The following is an 18,300-nucleotide window of genomic DNA, read 5'->3' on the forward strand; positions in this document are numbered from 1 at the left end:
GTTCAATTTCTTCTGTATTTACTTTCACAGTTTCTATAAGGAGGGACCAGATGCAAATTCTCCTCCATTTTTACAGCAGCCGAGATACAGAACTCTGATTAAGACTGATTTTGAAAGAGTGGTTACTTGCTAGTCTTCATGCTGGCACAATTCATATTTTTTTCTTGCCTTTCATTTCAGAGGTGTGAACTACCTTCAGAGTTGTTGATAATGGTATCCTGTTCTCTCATTAAAAACAAATTATGAGGCAATGTATAACTGAAATACTGTTAGGCATATAGATAGCAAATTAACACAGACATGCAGTTTAAATTTACATTAATACAGCCTTACCTGAAGCATAATCCCTTTGTGGTAGACTTGGCGGTGGCTTTTTTTTAAGCCTGTAAATTATAATTATTGCATTTATGATCTCACAAGTAACATTCACTATAAGGGAACATTAGCCAGACATATAAAAAAGCTGATAACAAAAGATACCTGCAGCTAAAGAAATACAGATTACCATCACAGATGCTTAGCAAATAGCTGTAGAAGAATGCTTTGAAAAACTAGAAACTGATAAAACAATAAAATAGAATCTGAGATTTTAATTTCTTTTTTTTTTTTCCACTAAGAACATATGTTGAAAGGACAGCTTTCTTGCTCACCCCTTCTTCTTCATTTCCAGCAAGAGAGAAAATAGGGGGCAGAGATAAATGATGATCTAGTGGAAGATGAAAAACTGTTCAGGTTCACAGAGGCTTTGTTAAGACTATGGCATAAGACAGTGGTGTAGCACTCTCCATTTGTATTTTTAGAACAATAATTTTGCATACACTTTATTTGATGATTAATATTTAAATGTATACTAGGTTTCTCAGTGAAAAATTCTACTTTTTTATGATTATTTTATGATGTTATACTCCTTTTTGGTGAAAACTGTTACAATTGCATCACATACCAAGTGAATCAAAAGATAAATTGTAGAAATACTGAAAGGATCTTTTTGGCAATACAGGCAAGTTCATGTTTGTGCATGTGTATATATATATATCTAGCAAGCAGAAGTACACGTGTAAACACAGTGTAAGCACATATATATATGTATATGTACTCATGTATACTCTTCCTTACTAACTTGCAGCTGTCCAAAGAAGACTTGAATTACAGTTAGTTGAATTATTTCGCTACCCTGTAATGAAAGAGAAGAATTTGGGTTTAAAGTCAAGATGAACACTGCATGTGTGACATCACATGCCAGACTGATGCCTCTGCAGAGGGAAAAAACAACAACTCTTTGTTTTTAGTAGCCAGACAAGACATTAAGATAATTATTCTTTAAACATTAAAAAAACATTAAAATTATTCTTTAAAGTGGCTTTTGAACACTGTCTGACAGATTCCTTGTAGCACTGACGAGATCTCACCACAGACCTGAAGCTTTGTCCACTAAACTGATGACTTCACTCATTCTTCAGTCAGGTCGTAACAAATTCATTTGCAAAATAAGCGAATAATTAAAAAAAAAATCCTCAAAGAATTTAAAATGTTTTTTTCAGGATCTCTGAGCAATAGTGTTTACAAATGTTGCTTTACCACACGAATTTGACACTCAGTTTTTAGGTACTGAGCTTGCTGCCTAGGTATCATTGTTCAGGTACCACTTTTACTCAGGGCGGTGGCATGCTGGCACTACCACATCAACTTACAAATGTTCCTGTCTGCCTTGAGAAATGCTTTGGCTACTTCTGAGTTGAATTAATGGAATTCTGTTGTTCAGATAGTCACCAAAAACACCCCATGCACATGCATGAATCAATGAACAAAATGGTGCAGGCATTGCTAAAATTCAAAAAGCCCAACCTCCCCAAACCAAACCAAAATCAAATCAGGAAGATTATTTTTGCAATGTTAACCTGCTTTGTTCATGGCTAACCACCCTAATGATGGATAGCTGTCTCTTCAGAGGTTTCAACTTCCTGAAGCATAACATAACTTTACTGTACAAACAGTAAATTAAAAAGCATTCTCAACAGCTCTGCTCTGGTCTTCTGTCCAGGTTAGCACAGCCATGTTAGAAAGAAAATCCCAGGGCCACTGCCAGGGCTCATCTCACATCTTAGGAAGGGGAAACCAAGATCTCTTGATGCATTTTGCAACATGTCTACCACGAGTTGTTTGGAAATGGTGGAGACTTGAAAAACAGTGGAACTGAGGCAAGAGTAAGAGGCTGTCTGGGTCATGGTATAAAGTAGATGGCTTAAGCAGTATCACACATTTCTAAGCTGCTAAGCAGAAATCTTCCACACTTGGTCCCAGGCCCTGTAAATCCTGGCAGTGGCCCTGGCAGAAAATGTAAATATGTTATAACAAAAGCACATGAGGTACAGAACAGAGGTCTGTGTCTAAGCAGCCTATCATGCTATGGTGCAGCTATGGAATAGCATACCGATCCCAAGTATCTTTCCCAGTTTTGCAAATTAAGGCCACTTGTTCATTTTGGAACCTGAATATCAATAGAAGAAAAGAAATAATGTTTCTGTCACAAAGCTGAAACAGTTCACAGCCACATCTATATTTGCTAGAATCTTTTGAAATATGTTATTTATTCTAAAAGTCAAATCCACTTAAAAAGTAGTTTTCACAGTACTGGTATGATTTTCTGAGTGCCAGACCTGTAATCCAGGCTCTTCTGAAGTCAGCTGGAGCTTTACTTTACAGGAGCCAGAACTCTACCCAATGTGCAAACCACAACACAAGACACAATGCTATGCCAAGGCGTGGTTACCCAGCAGACAGATCCTTGCAGAATGGCCATTGACTCTGTCCTGTTCCCTGAAGTTAATGAGAAGGGACTGGAAGAATCAAATGCCATCCAACTGAGCATGTATATTTAAATGTATTTAATCCTAGTACATATATTGGAGCTACAAAGAATAACCAGGTAGCACTTGAGACATTTCATATAATGGGTTATAGATGCTTCTCACACAAGAATAGAATGCAGGATACAGAAATTCAGAACAACTTTTAGGAGAATAAATAATTCCATTTTTAAGTAATTCCAAGATTTCCCCCTATAATATGCTGAGCTTGATCCAACAAAACATTTAGTCATGAACTTAACTTTTCTAACAAATATGGTCCTGTAGGAACTGCAAATATTGAGTATTTCAAATTTGTAGCACATTTTCCTGCATTAAGTGAAGAATTTTAAATGAAACCGCAGCAGAGGTCTGGGTGTTTTGCTCTAGCAACACTTAATTTTACAAGCTACACCAAGAAAAATAACCAAATATACATATTAATAGACCTTCACTTGTAGCACTTAAATTTTCCCACAGGTGCATTTCCCTACTAGTTTCTGTTCACTTCCCAGCATTTAAGATACGCCTGAAAACTCTTTATTTTCAAAAGTCCTTTGCTTTTTGTATTGCTAGGTCTGTACAAAGTCCACTCCCTTCTTAGGAACCATATTAACATAAAAGTTTTAATGAAAATTATAGAGATATCTTTTCTGAGTATTTATAGTATGTATAAGCTTTACATGCTCTAGATCATCACACTTGTGATTACACAATAAATTAATTGAACTTTGCCAGAAACAGCTTCAGAGGTCCAAAAGATCTGATGTGAACAGAAACTTTTCCTGAACTGTGTTCTCATGACCTAGTGGAATAGTTTGTTACAGATTTGGAATTATGCAGCAATTGTACAAGATAAAATTTAAGTGATTTTTTTATGTGTTTTTACTACTCTTTAACACGTGCTATGGCAGTTATAATAATAAAAATCCTGATGCTCAAAACATTCTATTCAGCTACACAGTAATTTTCATGTTTCTTCAGCATAACAGTTAAAATTAGGTATTATACTTTTTCCTGTTTTCTTTTTCTAAGTGTGGTACAGCGTGATTTTGGTACTTTCTCTCACTTCCTGGTTCATAAAATACTGCTTTTCCCTCCGCCAAGGGTTTGATCACAAATGTCTTTTAGTTGGAGCTATGCAGATTAAAGAGACATTTAGTGAGACAACAACTATTTTTCTACCTAAAGTTACTGCCCTAATTATAAATGGTATAGAAAAATGGACCACACAAATATGAAGACTAATAAGCTGGGTAAAGCATTTTTGTTCAGTTTTTCAGGTCACATGGCAAATGTTCAAGAAATGAACATATTTGGATAGTGTGCAGTCAGAAACATGAGTACAAGTGCATGATTTCTGATGGCTTTGTGAAGGATATGATATTACAACAAGGTGAATAAATTGAATTTCTTGTTTCTTATTCAACACAGTAGGTCAGCACATACCAAAACTTTAGGTGAAGCCCTGACTTTGCTGTACATGCAGTGTGATGTTAATGCCAAGTTCAGTGGAGCCAGGATTCCACTGAACAAAGCCTAGAAGCTTAAAGGTTATGATGCACAGATGAGTGTTATGTCTTTACAATGTTTTTTAAGCATAGGTAACCATCCTACATCATGAAACCTATGATTTCTCTGCTTCCCTGTCCTGTAGTACCAAGGACATGAATATGAAAAAAATGTCCCCAGCTCTCACTGTTTATACAATGCTGGCTACACTCATTGCTTCTACACCTGAGTACATAATCCTCCTTGACACTGATTTGCACAGCAGCTGGGACCCAGTGCTGTAAACAGTTTTGCAGGTGATTAAGGGCAAGCAGGTGACAGCTATCCTGTGGTGGCCCATATTTTTACTGCCAGAAAACCTTGAGTCGGAATGGGGAACAAACAGGAACTTTTAAGCAATGAAAAAACAACCATCTATTTCTTTCCTGCTACCAGGACTGTTCAGCCTGCTTTCCAGAGAGCTTTAAGACACACATGGATAGTAGATGAATTCTTCCCCACCTGCACCCCACAGATGAACTACACTGGCTAGCAAAAGTCTTGATGCAAGACTTTTACAATTCTGCATAACTAAGAGCCAATCCAAATTTTAGAAGTGTTTTAACAATACTGATAATAGTATAATAGTCCAATGTACTTCACAAATATTTTATAATTATTTCAATTTGTGTAGCAGAGGCTTACAGCATACATCTGAGTGGTAACTTTAGATTTCAGATAAGCAAGTACACTATTTGAATTATTTCTACTTGTAATAGTGTGTGTTTGATTTTTATTTTCTTTCCCAGCATATGGATGAATCTATGCTACACAAAGCACATTTTGAATAAATTTTTTCCTGCTTCAGTCATGTTGAGAACCTTTATATTTAATAAAATAATCCTTTAACTGAAATGGAAGTTGTGATCACCTGGATAACCATGTTTTAGAGAAAGTATCTACAATCAAACAAAAAGCCCCCAAAGATTGCATAGTGAGGAACAGCTAGCTCTTAATTCTGTAAAGCTTAGCACCTCTTGCACATATCAGTGTTATCAACTCATGCTTTTATTGCAAGTCTCATTATGTGCTGGGTTCAAAACTTAAACTCTGAAGTCATGTGCAAATATTAGAAATTCCTCAATCTTTAAAAAATAAATTTATGATCTTCATAACTGTAAAAATATTATTATGACTCAGATGAACCACAGTAACATCAGAAATATTATTATGCTTTTATACCTTGGTGTGTGTTCTTATGAATGGGAGAGTTGACATGTGAGCTTTGTGCTCCAGTCATACTTTGAGTTTTTATGAGTCTGCTGTTTTATATAGATATATATATTTTTTTTTAAATTTTATTTTATTTATTTATTTTTAGTCTTGACTGAATCAAAGAATTGCAGTGCTATAGCAGCAATCTTTGACACTTAAGGATGACCTTCCCAGTTTCTGCTACATTTAGTTCATGTTACTTCTCCCTTTTCTGTTCTTCCCCTCTTACTCTCTAGGAAGAACACACAATGAAAGCAATTCATTAACAACAGAATTTATGTTCAGGCAACTATGGGAGACACTTGGTAGCCTCAAATGATAAACCTCAGATGCTTCTGTGGTATTCTGAGGCCTTTGAACTGAGGCCACTGAAACATTATTAATTACAGTTAAACAACTATTGTGAAGTAGGTAGCCACCCTTTATTAAAAAGCAACAACTGTAAGAAACTCTCTTTAATCCCCTCCCCTCCAAAACCCCACCAAAAGCCTTCGACAGCCTAGCAGCTCTTCCCCGTGAAAATGAGATTTTTGTAGATGAGCGGGGAACACAGTGGTGACTGTGTTAAAAACAAAAACACAAATTAAAACCTCAAGTATTGAAAGAGGGCCATTTAATGGCAAAATCTCCTTTTGTGCTTGCATGGAAATAAGTAAGTATAGCAAATTACTGGGATTAACTGTGAGCTGCAGAAATCTGAGAGTGAATGAGAAGGAGTAAAGGAAAAATTATCTCAAAAATATGATATATCAGGTGTTTTACCATCAGAGACTGCTCAAGGTCTGTGGGAAGAAACACAGCTGTGGAAATGAGAGCACAAAGGAGGACCAAGATTACTCCTCCTGCCTGGGGAACAGGGGAGCCAGTCAGTCCTGCTGCTCTAGGAGTGTGTCCCCCTCCTCGGGTCCAGCAGCTGCCCCACAAACACCAGCCCTGCCTTGGCTGAGCCAGCCTGGCTCTCCTGAGCTCTTGCACAGCCAAACCAGGCAGGGCCCTACTGCTCCTGCTTCCTATACACGAGAATTAGCTGTTTCCCTCGAACTCAGCCATCGTGGTACCTCTTTAAAAACAATTTAAAATAATGCTTCCACATGTCTTTTATGTACAAGAGCTGTATTTCTGGAATTTAGTATGGTTGTCCTGGAAACATTGCAGATAGGGTGTTGTAATTAACTTCTAAAAGCACTTAATACTTTTGTTGTCAATGACCCATGTAAAGAAACACATCTGAATGAGAAAATCACATCCAAATGGAATTTCAATGCAAATGAGCTGTTGCATTAAGGAAAGTGTGCTAAATAGCTAATTGCTTTAAATAGATGTTTGACTGGAAACAGTGAATAGTGTATTCATTTGACAAGGATGCAAAATTAGTGGGATTTCTTTCTATGTATAAATACATATGAATATTTTATGATACATTCATGCACGTAACACAATCTGCAAGTTGTTCAGCACATCTTAGTAGAATAAGGGTGTTAGGTAATGCTGGATTTTGTTTTATGACACTGAAACACAGGAGGACTTAGTACTTTTATGGGAATTTTAAGTATGATGTCTGACCAGTTGGTTCAAGGTGGAGCTCAAATTCAAGTTAATTGCAGCAGGAAGCCTAAACAGTTGACTAAGGAGAAAGGCACACATGCAAACAATAAACAATTACCAATCCCAGCAAAAAAAAAGGCTCTCAAATAATGTTTTTTTCAAGCCTACAAACACAACCTATCATTGGACTCCAGTTCTGCAACTCCTTTATGATAACCTTAATACTGATGACAATTCTGCAGGTTGCAGTCTGAACCAAAGCTCTTTGCATGCACTGAAGTACATCCCTCTGGAATGACATGGTCCCATCAATAAAGTACTACACACCACTATGCTCATAGTCCAAACTTCCCCACATCAATAAAACTAGGGAATGGCATTGCAAACTTACTTTTTGAACTTGTTTATTATCCCACTTTCATTTTTCTTGATGTCATGCACCATCTTTTGAAGCTTCCTGTAAGATATTAAACAAAGCCAGCATTAAATTACCAAGTGGTTGAGCAGCCATTAATATAAATTAAGAAAAATACGCTCAACATATCTTCCACAAGTAGTTAATTTAAGCAGTTAAATCATTTGTGCATGAAGCTTTCCTTCCTTTTTAAGAGCTCTTTAGCATTATTTGTGTTATCCTTCTTCTAAATACAATTAATTACAGTATAAACAATCAATTTAAGAGTAAGTGCATCAGGAAAAGAGAAGTCCTTGCCTAAATTTATAGTTTAGAATATTTAAATGTTAACATTTTATCTAGAAGCGGTTTTACAACACTGCAAAGCTATAATGGTGATGCCCTCTGATTTCTGACCATACATGGGACACTTAACATGAGAATAATGGACAAATAATTCACAAGCAAGCACATTTTTAACTCCTGCTGAAAACTATTAATTTACAGCAAAACAACATAGTGTTACCTGCTAATATAAAGAAATTAATTACTTATAGCTGTGAGAAACAGGTGTACAGCAAAACGCTCCAAAATTTCCAAAAACAATGTACTACACCTATAACAGTAGCTTGGATTATTATCTAAGCTAACCAGATAAATTAAATCTGAGGTGAAAAGCTCAGAAGAACTTCTGCTTTTCTGTTGTATTTGTTGGGGTTTTTTTCTTAACAGATTCAGCTTCTGGTTCTGCTTGAAACATCAGAAATAGCCATCATCTGCAGTTTGCTGTTTCTGTGTTGTGCCCCAGCTGGCACCTGGCAGTGTCTATAAATGAAAAGTAATGAGGAATGAAAAGAATGAGAGGAGATCTAAATGGTTTAGTTCTAGTTTGGGGAGAATGGTTGTAAGTGTTTGTGTTTCTTTCAAAAAGGCTTGCCAGACTTCAATTAAGGATGGATGTCAGCATCAGTTACATTTCTTTTGTTGTTTGTCAGAGATAGGATCACCAACAAAAATCTAATTGTAGATTTCTATCTGAATATTGCTTATTGCTCATCACTGACACTAGTATCATTATATTAGCAAAAATATTACTTTATTAAGTAATAAATTAGGTAATTAGGTGGGCTTTTTCACATTACTGGTTTTATTCTATATTGTCATTTATTTGCTAAAAATCTTCACACATGCATGCAAATAAGATGCAACACAAAATTGATAAGTACAAGTACCTGAATTTGCTTTTAATTTGATCATATTTAGATGAATTGATTAGAACATCATGGATGTTCCATAAGTCTTGAATAAGGTAGTTTAAAATATCATTTTATTATATGTTTATATTAACATAGGGTGCATTTGAATTAGGAAATCACACGCACTTGTGCTATTATGATATTTTTTTCATGCAGATGGACTGAAATGAAAACACTCCCATTTTCTGAGTAGTCAAATTTCTTAAAAAACTGTGTCTCTTATTCCATATTCCTTTTCTTGAGGCATTTAGATTTCTAATTACAACTTTGATAAATTAGAGAGTATCTAATATACATTAGTGCAAATTTTTTCAGTTTTTAAAGTTACATAGCTCTTAGAGGAGTTGTTAAAATACTTGTTTGCTGCCCCTGGAGAATTTAACTTTTTTGAGGCCTGTGAGATAAGCAGATAACCAGTGCACTAAGTGGAGAGTGCAGGAAGTCATCAAGCACAGCTGATCACTAGTTCAAGTGGAATCCCCTTGACCCATGGAGTTGAATGAGCTGCAAAAACCAGTCTGTCCAGTTAGCAGAGGCTGAAATTTCTTGAAGTGCCAGGCCATATAAAAAGCAACAACTGAAAAGCTTTAGTCTGTTTGATTAGTGATCTTAGAGAGACAGAAGAAAAGATGTGAGCCAGATAGAAAAGTCTATGGCAAGAGGATTCTCCAAATCTTGAGACACTCAATCCCAAGCCCAAAGGCCATTCCACAGCAATGAGGAAAGTGAAGAACAGAAGGGCATTTATACACCTAAAGTTTTGACTGAATCTACATATCTGACTTGCACTAAAATACTTGTTGAATGGCTCTCAAATACTTGAGACTATACTCCAAGCAAAGGGAGTTGTGAGAGGACCTCACCAGAGCAGCAGCCCCACAGCAGCCAGGAGATGGGGGCTCCTATGGCCCAGTGTAGGCAGCCCTTGGTCAGGTACATAACTACAACCTCTTTCTTCACAACACGGCTGAGTCAGGAGCTCATTACCAACTAATGTTTATTCTCTAGTGCTCTCTTGGGATGAGCAGATACTAGAAATACTCAAGGACCTCCATCAGCTAGTATTGTAAATAAAAATAATGAGTAATGCTTGTCTTACTTGGTGTTGCATATAATTAAAGATAATCAAGAGGTAAAACTTAAAGTTGCTTCTTTAACTACAAGCTCCAACTCTTCATTAAACCTGCTTGGGATGTTTTTTTATGCAAAATCAGGTTTGCAGATAAAGGTGCAGTCTGTGTTACTGCTAATCTTTGAAAACACATTTCAGCAATATATATTTTGAGATCCATTTTAATTGTAACTTGTATGGGACCCTTTGATCAGGATCTCATGGTACACAATAGATTTTCAAAGTTCTGTAGATAATAAGTTTGGAAGTCTTGGCTGTAGGTGCTTCTAAAAAACTTTAGGTTTCTTACAAATACATTAGAAATTCCTCATGTTGGAAGGAAAAATAAAAAAAGACAGAAACCTAAAGCAAAACACTTTTTAGCCCTGTGTTCCTATTTTTGTAGCTAAAAGCTCCATTAATACAGAATTATCAGATTTGTTGACAAAGGGGTCACTAGCTGTGATACATATGTGAAGGAAGGTGGAAACTTTTACCGCTGTAAATGCCACACATCCTGAAAGAAGGATTTGATATGTGACAAAATACCTTGCTGCACTCAAGAACTGGCAGAGCTGCCTCGAGATAAAACAAAATGAAACAAACCCACCCTCTCTTTGAACTGCTCACAGTCAGCTTATGAGGAATAAGTGATGATGAAGTGAGGATGATGGGTCTGGCCTGTGACATCCCCACCTTCAAACATCACCTGGGAGCTTTTGGCTCTTTTGCATACACACTATCCTACAAAAGCTTTCCAAAAGTGAAATAGCTTTTAAAGAGAAAAATGAAGAAAAATAAAGTGTGTAACAAGTTTACAACTCAGATATGAGATGAGGTACAGAGACTTGCGAAAGAGATGAATCTTAATTTCAGACAGATTTGTGCAAGATGGAATTCTCCCACCATTTAGATTAGTTTCTGAGAAACTGTATTTATGGGCATTATAAATCTGTGAAGACATTTACCAAAATGTATCCTGTAGATAAGTATGTGAAGGCTCAGAGCAGTCAGCATGAGTGGCTCCCCAGTGGTCATGACCTATCCCTGCTCCTGGAAACGGAGGGATCTCTAGTGTGCATGGGCAGCACAATTCACCCACTTGTGCCCAGTGAACCCAGTGCTTTGCTCCCTCAGTGCACAGCTGGCTGTCAGGCTGTTATCTGTGCCTGTGTCACCTGGAGAGTGACAGCCCATGGCAAGAGAATTTTGCAGGGTCTCTGGAATGGGCACAGGGACACAATTGCTTCAGAGTGTCTGGCTGTGAGCACCTGTAGCTGAGAGGGTCCTGAGAGAGTTTTTGGAAGGAAGGCTGACTGCAGCATCACTGAGGAGTGGTAGCAAAACAAAAACTAATTTTAAATTATTTACAGGAAATTTTCTATATTACAAGAATACCTATTTCTGTTTATCTGGGGGATGAAAATTACACCTTCTTACATTTCTGGTGTTTACAGGACTGTCTGAATTACCTGTTTTGCCTCTTGAAAAATCCCCATCAGTACTTACAAACCAGTTTCTTTAGTTAAAGAACAGCAGAATTTTGAACATGATATATTGACAGGTTTGCTAGGGCAGCTTTACAAGCAATATTAACACACTCAACATTAAGGGACCTGTATGTTCCTTCTCCTCCTCACATCAGTTAGGTCTTTAACTGATGAAGCTGAATTGGTTGTAAAATAGTAAAAATAATTTTAAAAACAAACACACTGTAAATCAGACAATTTGCATGCTAATTGCAACTCTTATAGCTTTTTGGGTACATCTGTTTCTCACTGGCAGGACAATCTGTAGTTCTGTACCTAGAAAGTCATATTTTCTGAAGATTACTATGTATATTCACTTGAAGTAAGATTGTGGATAGGTGCAGCATTCACTTTTGGCTTAAGAATAATCACATTACAACAAAAAAAAAAAGTTGTTTTTTAGAGTTTTTGTTGGTTTGTCTGCGCTCTTTTTCAGGCAAATTTAAATAATTAGCATTAGAAACCTAGAATGGGATTTAGTAAATGCAAATTTAGACTTAAAACAAAAATTCTCCAAAAATACTCACTTGCCTCAGCTATGAAATTTTACAAGAACTGCAAAACAGAAAGCAAGGAAGAGTATAATGAAATTTGGAGACTAAAAGCTAAGTTATTAGAAGACAAAAAACAAAACTCACAGAGCAGAAAACTAAAAATTGTTACAGCTACCTCTATTAACGAAAAGAAAAAACCTCTCACATTAAAATATGAAATAAAGATAGAACAGCATGTCCAGACCCATCCTTTATGGCTTTTCACAGCACAATTATTCCACCACCTTCTCCCCAGCTGCTCTTTGTTTTGTGTTTCTATTATCCTTCAGTTTTATAAACAGCTATGCAGGTGACCAAATTAAGAAAGTAAGTTATTGTTTCTGGACAAAGGAGAAGACTCTTGCTTACTTTTGGGGTTGGAACCTGCTTACCTAGAAGGGGATTTGTAAAAGTACCACCTGAGATTTTGAAAAGCATGAAGCTCTTATGTTGAAATATCTTCTCAAACTGAATGAACAAATTTGAAAAGGGCCACCTTTCCTATGCCAAGCTTCCATGAAAGTAATGCTTCAGCTATAGTCTTTGTGGAAGAACATGGATTTTGGTGAAGTGAGTGTCTTTCTAAGATGTATTTTCATATTTTTCAGTTTTGTGCCTCAAAGACAATGCAATCAAATGTTATAAAACAATTCTACTCCCTTCCACTTCACTTCTAATTCCTCACTAGAAAGCAAAAAGAAATACAAGTATAGAAAGCATCTAATTCCTCATTAGACCTCCTTCAGGTGCTGCAGACACCACATGCACACATCCTTATATCCTCTGCTACCTGGAACAGCAAGAGTAGGAGTCCTTTGCAAAGAAATGCCAGGTGGAAGCAGCCACGTGGGTCAGAGCTGGTGTTTTCAATGGGTGTGGTATGTGTAAAATGCATAAAAATGTGTGAGACAGCTGAATCCTTGAGATGCAGTCAGATAAACCACTTCATCCACTTGGGTTTTATCCACCCCCTGCAATGGCTTTCTTGGTAGGAGAAGAGGAAATTTGGAGCTGGAGGTGGTAACCTGTGGCACCAAACCATCTCCATTCAAGGCACTGAGCCTTTGATCTTTATCTGCAAAACTATCTCAAAAGTTCAAAGAGGTTTGCTTATCTGGAGAAGTCAATTACAGCTACCTACCTGAGAGGAAGAAGGAACAAGGAATTGTTTTCACCCGTGTTTGGGAGATGCACAAGGGAAATGACAAGAGTTTATATTCATTTTGACAAGACTGTTGATTTTTTCAAGTCTCAGAAACATCCTATTCTGCTGACTTTTGAATCATTCACTATTTTACCTAAAAGCAACCCCCACAGTTAGAGCAGGTGTGTGTTTACAAGATACACACAGAAGCACAAAAAGGCTAAATATGGATTATATTTTTAATCTTCATTTGTCCTCTGTGTAATCTTTACAAAAAAGCTGTCAGTCCTCCTTGCACTGGTAAGTACCAATATTCACCGAGTAAATAAAAAATGCAGCATGTAAAGGGATAATATATCCTTAACAGAAATCATGCCTAATGTGAAAGTAAACAGTGTAAGTACTTTGGGGCGATTGGGAGTTCTGCATATTGAAAGAGCCCATTCTAGGTTTCCAATGAATTTTCCATTTGAATTTGCCTGGAAACAAACAAAGACTCCAAGCTTTGGACACATCTGCCCTGTTATGCAGATTGCTCTCCCTTTTATCCCAACGGAGTAACAGCGACACCATAACGAATACAGAAAATAATTAGGTACTATGATATGGAAGTGACTATTACAGTCACTTATTGACATAAAAAGGTAAAGTATGTTTCCTGTTCTGTAACTGACCTTCTCTGTTTTAAGTCTTTTTTTTGGTTTACTGCTCTCTTTTTTGGATCAGCTCTCTGAATACAAGTTAATGCATTAAAAAACAAAAACACGCCCCCCCCCCCCCCCCCCCCAATCTCCCCTCTGAAGCCACATTCACAAGACTTATTCCACTTTTCTGGAAGGTTTTCAAGCACCAGGAGGAAGCTCAACACATTAGGCTACTCTAAAATACAGTTCCAGTTAAAACTAAGTGAGTGCTGTACCTTCCTGAAGGATTAGCATCCTACAACCTGGTCACTGAAGGAGATCAAGAGCAGAAATTTAAAAGAATTAAGTGACTTTTATATTTCAACATGAAGAGAAATGAATAAAGACAGGATCTGGTATGGACCCAGAATATTATTACTGACAAACACTGCTGTATTTGGGCTGAAAGTGTTCTTGCTCAAGCTACAGAAGCATTATACCCATCATAGGCATGGGGTGGCACTGACAGGACCTAATGGAGGCTACTCATGGATCAGTTTTGTTTATTTTGTTCTGAAGCCAATCAAATTTTTTAAAACTGGAGAAATTCCCCAGCTGGTCCCTATGTCACTTTAATGGAGCCCACATGGACTGCCATTGAAAGGGGAAATTCCACTCTTCTCTGCCCTTGGTGCTTCCCCTGCTATGATGAATCATGGGACTTCCAGCTGGGAAACTAACTTCTTTTTTCTTTTGCCAATTTAGATATGAGCAGGATTAGAGCTCTGTCAGGTGGTCATTGGAACCCCCGTGCCAGTGAGAGGGCAGAGAGGGGCAGGGTGAGCAGGGGCATTGGAAGGGTGGAATAAAGGGACCTGCCCTTTTGGCAGCAGCTCGGACTTATGCCAGATTCAACTGGTCATGTAGCTACAGCTTCAGTAGCACTTTGTTGCCTCTGTGTTTCTTGCAGAGATGCCTACAGCATCCCTATTTCAAGATAGGAAGAAAACATTTAACCACATGGCTCTTGTATTAATAGCTTACTTCACCCATTTTCTCCTTGAATTAAGCTTGAAAAACATATACTCATTTTTAACATTATTGCCTCAGGATGCATTATTTCAAATCTTTCTGAAGTATTTGCTGTGTAGTAATTTATGTTGAGGTAATAAACTTGTAGCATTGCACACTGGGTTTTGCTTATGTCTGGAAAATATATACTAACCAATTAGGATAAAGATGCTAACAGAAATTTCAAGCTTCTGTTACTCCTCAGTAATTTATTATGGCTGGCACAAACCAAACATATTTACATTACATCCTCTTGCAGTTTACCAAAAATCTAGAGCCCTAGAGCCAAATGGGAAAATACTGTCCCTTTCAGCCACTGTTTTCCATCAATTTTTCAATTCTTTTGTCTGCTGAGCATATAAACTAATACGGTCTTCCATTGGGACTTTTCTGCAATGATTTATGATTGTCATATTTGCCTTCCAAAAGCAAAGCATCTATCACATATTAATGTCCTGTGCAGTATGTAGGTTTTGAAGGATTCTGTAAAACACAAAACTGTTTTGTTCTGGAATCAACATATCACTGGGTACCTGCAATATCATATTATGATTTAATATCTAGCACTCTACACAGCTGTATGTGGTACATTTATAAACTAATGGTAAAAAATAGTTTTGCCACAACGTTGGTTTTCTCCCATGGCCATAAAAATTAATTTATTGGGTTATTTGCTTGACTCTTGATAATTTATTATTTTACTAAAAAAACCCCAAAAATCCTATGTCATTAGATCAACTATAAATTACTTGCTTCTGCTGAATAACTGACAGTTGGAGGCCAAGGACAGTGTCATTTATGATTGCTGTGGTTGACAAATGCTCCTACTCTGGACAGATATTTTGGCAGAACTATAGTGTCACTACAAACCCTTATTTTATTTCGAACAGTGTGCATATGATGCAGTGGTAGAATAAGCTGTGACAATGACTTCATAATTTTGCCAGCACAAGTAGAATGAAGCTATAGGTGCTATGCAAGCATAGCTGATCTTGTGAACAGATTATACCCTTACACTGCTGTCTACCTGCAGAGATTAAAGAGGGCATCTCTTGATAGTTTCAATATTATACTGCATCATTTTGTCCACATTATCATATTTTTGTTTAAAACACACATAGATCACAGTCACACGGAAACATACTTTTCTATAAACAGCATTATTGTCAGGAAATTTGGTGTGAGAATAAATCCTATGTGGTGGTTTAATTTGGTTTTTTCCTTCCCTTGAGTTTATGTTTTTTTTTTTTTTTTTTTTTTTTTTTTTTTTTGTCTTGTAAAAATTAGCGTACTTCAGGTTTGGTTGTTTTGGTTGATTGGTTTTATCGCCTGGGAATTGGTCCAGTTTGGATGACATAGCTGGAAAGAAGAAAAGAAGCTTTAAAGGGATTGATAGAATGAAGTGATTGTACAGAGAGAAGGGAATAAGGAAGGACAAATATAGATGGGATGGAGGCTATGCTGTGCTGAAGGAAGGTCAGAGGGAGAAGCAAGAGGATTTGACTGGAGAAGTCTCACTGAGTGAAAGAATGGATTTTTACAGTGGTATTTGGGGAAGTCTGCATTTCCTATCTCATTTCATTCCAAAGGCTAGAGATGAGAGAGATTAATGAACTATTTAAGCCGACAGAAAACTAGAGGAAATAGAGATTATAAAACTTTATCTTTTAATAACAATTCTGTGCTCTGTATGACAAACAGGACCTAACAATCCTACAGAAAAAACTTTTGTTTGTGCTCATCAGCACAGCAAATGTAGCCAGTGACCTTCTTTCCCTGCGCCTGTGAAACTCAAGTTTGAAGACTGCAAATCACTGAACTGTGATTTCACGTGACCTTGCGTTCATCCTACATTTTGATGGGCTAAAACATGGGTGTGCCACAAAAGCTGCTGTCACCACAGTGATACTGTGCAGTGGAAGGTTGTCAGGAGACACTGGAAGCTGAGACAGGAGGTGGCTGTGGGCAGCAATGGGTGGTGAAGACCAGAAGACCTTCACAATTGTTACGTCCTTAGGACAGATTAGACTTTTGCAGGAAAGAGGAGAACACCAGAGCAGGCAGAAGAGCAGAAGTGAGGCTGAGAGAATTGGGACTGTTCAGCCTGGAAAAGGCAAAGCTCAGGGGTGATCTTATTGCAGGCTTTTAGTAACTGAAGGGGCTCTACAAGAAAGCTGGAGATGAGCTGATTACAAGGGTATGTAGTAACAGGAAAAGGGGGAATGGCATCAAACTGAGAGCAGTTTGGATATTAGAAGAAATTCTTTATGGTGAAAGTGGTGAGGCACTGGAACAGGATTGAGAACTTGTAGCTCTCCCATCCCTGGAAGTGTTCAAGGCACATTGCTTTGAGCAGCCTGATCTAGTGGAAGGTTTCCCTGCCCATGGCAGAAGGATGGGAACAGGATGGTCCCACTGAATGATTCTATCAATTGCATGGCCTTTCCTCTGGACTCTATGTAACCAATAAGAGGTTGAGATGTTGAAGTTGGATGTTGGCTTCAATGCCTAATTCTGTCATGGGGAACATTCTCTAGGACACTTTGAAACTCCAGTTTATTTCTTGCTTGAATTTACTTTTGTTCTTTTGTCCTGTTCAAGTCCTTGAAGCAATAAACTAAGTTAAAATTTTCCTTGAAAAAACAGATTAAGTATCTAAGTCTGTTTGCTATCACTAAGAGGAATGAGTACAGCTACCTATAATGAAATGTTTTCTTACAGCACAAAACTAGTATTCAGATATTCCCCAAACATTTTCTCTAAAAGTAAATGCTCCTTATGGTAAAGCATGCTATACATAGGAGGTGTCAGTAAACAGCTAAATATTTCAATTCCAAATGAATTAATTTTCTACTATACACTTTCAAGAAGACACATTGTTAGAAGTTCCTCTTTTGAAGAAAAAGGTCTAGCAGTTACAGCCAAGCTACCAGGAGAAAGTTAAGAAGACCATGAACACCTCCAAGCTTCACAGACAACAGACATTCAGACCTTAAGGAAACTCCCCTTGATTTTCATAGAATTCGGACTTAAACCCTTCTGTTTAACAAGGGAGACCAATGCAAAATCCTGCAAAAGCCCCAGACACTTATTCAACCTGAGAAAAGTAAATTGCCTGTTTATTTCCACTTCCTATCAAATGTGCATTATGATTGAAGATAGGGATTTTAAGCCTTTGTTTTTGCTGGGGGCAGAGACGGACTGCTGCAAATTAATGAAGTCAGATGAAATTAACATGAATCTATGCTCTTGGAAAAGGCTGTTTGCAATCTGGAACTTGCTGGCTGCATGACCTTAGGCAAGTGAAAGCATGAGGCACACTTTGGTTTGTTTCATGGTTTGCCCATCACCACAGTGGTGATGATGCCTTTGAAAAGGACTTGGTGCTACACAGCAAAGCCAGCCACGGGCATAGAGTCATCATTAAGATTTGTGGTCATCATAAAAAAATGCAGCAAGTCTGAAGAGATGCTGTGACACAG

At 37.4% G+C, this 18,300-nt stretch overlaps 1 protein-coding gene across 8 annotated transcripts in view; it reads right to left on the reverse strand.

The window, feature by feature from the left end:
* BLNK (B cell linker) overlaps positions 1 to 18,300 on the reverse strand; it is a 92,422-nt gene that overhangs the window by 21,502 nt on the left and 52,620 nt on the right. For 5 of the 8 annotated variants that reach the window (XM_056494389.1, XM_056494388.1, XM_056494386.1 and 2 more), the window contains 3 exons: positions 7,549 to 7,614; positions 2,432 to 2,488; positions 334 to 383 (listed from right to left, as the gene is read on the reverse strand). In XM_056494389.1, the coding sequence (XP_056350364.1) occupies positions 334 to 383; positions 2,432 to 2,488; positions 7,549 to 7,614 (173 nt within the window). The remainder of the gene's footprint in view (positions 1 to 333; positions 384 to 2,431; positions 2,489 to 7,548; positions 7,615 to 18,300) is intronic. The other 3 variants (XM_056494387.1, XM_056494394.1, XM_056494391.1) reach the window with 1 other exon arrangement.

The sequence above is a fragment of the Oenanthe melanoleuca genome, chromosome 6, assembly GCF_029582105.1.
Source record: "Oenanthe melanoleuca isolate GR-GAL-2019-014 chromosome 6, OMel1.0, whole genome shotgun sequence".
In the NCBI taxonomy this organism is placed as follows: Eukaryota; Metazoa; Chordata; class Aves; order Passeriformes; family Muscicapidae; genus Oenanthe; species Oenanthe melanoleuca.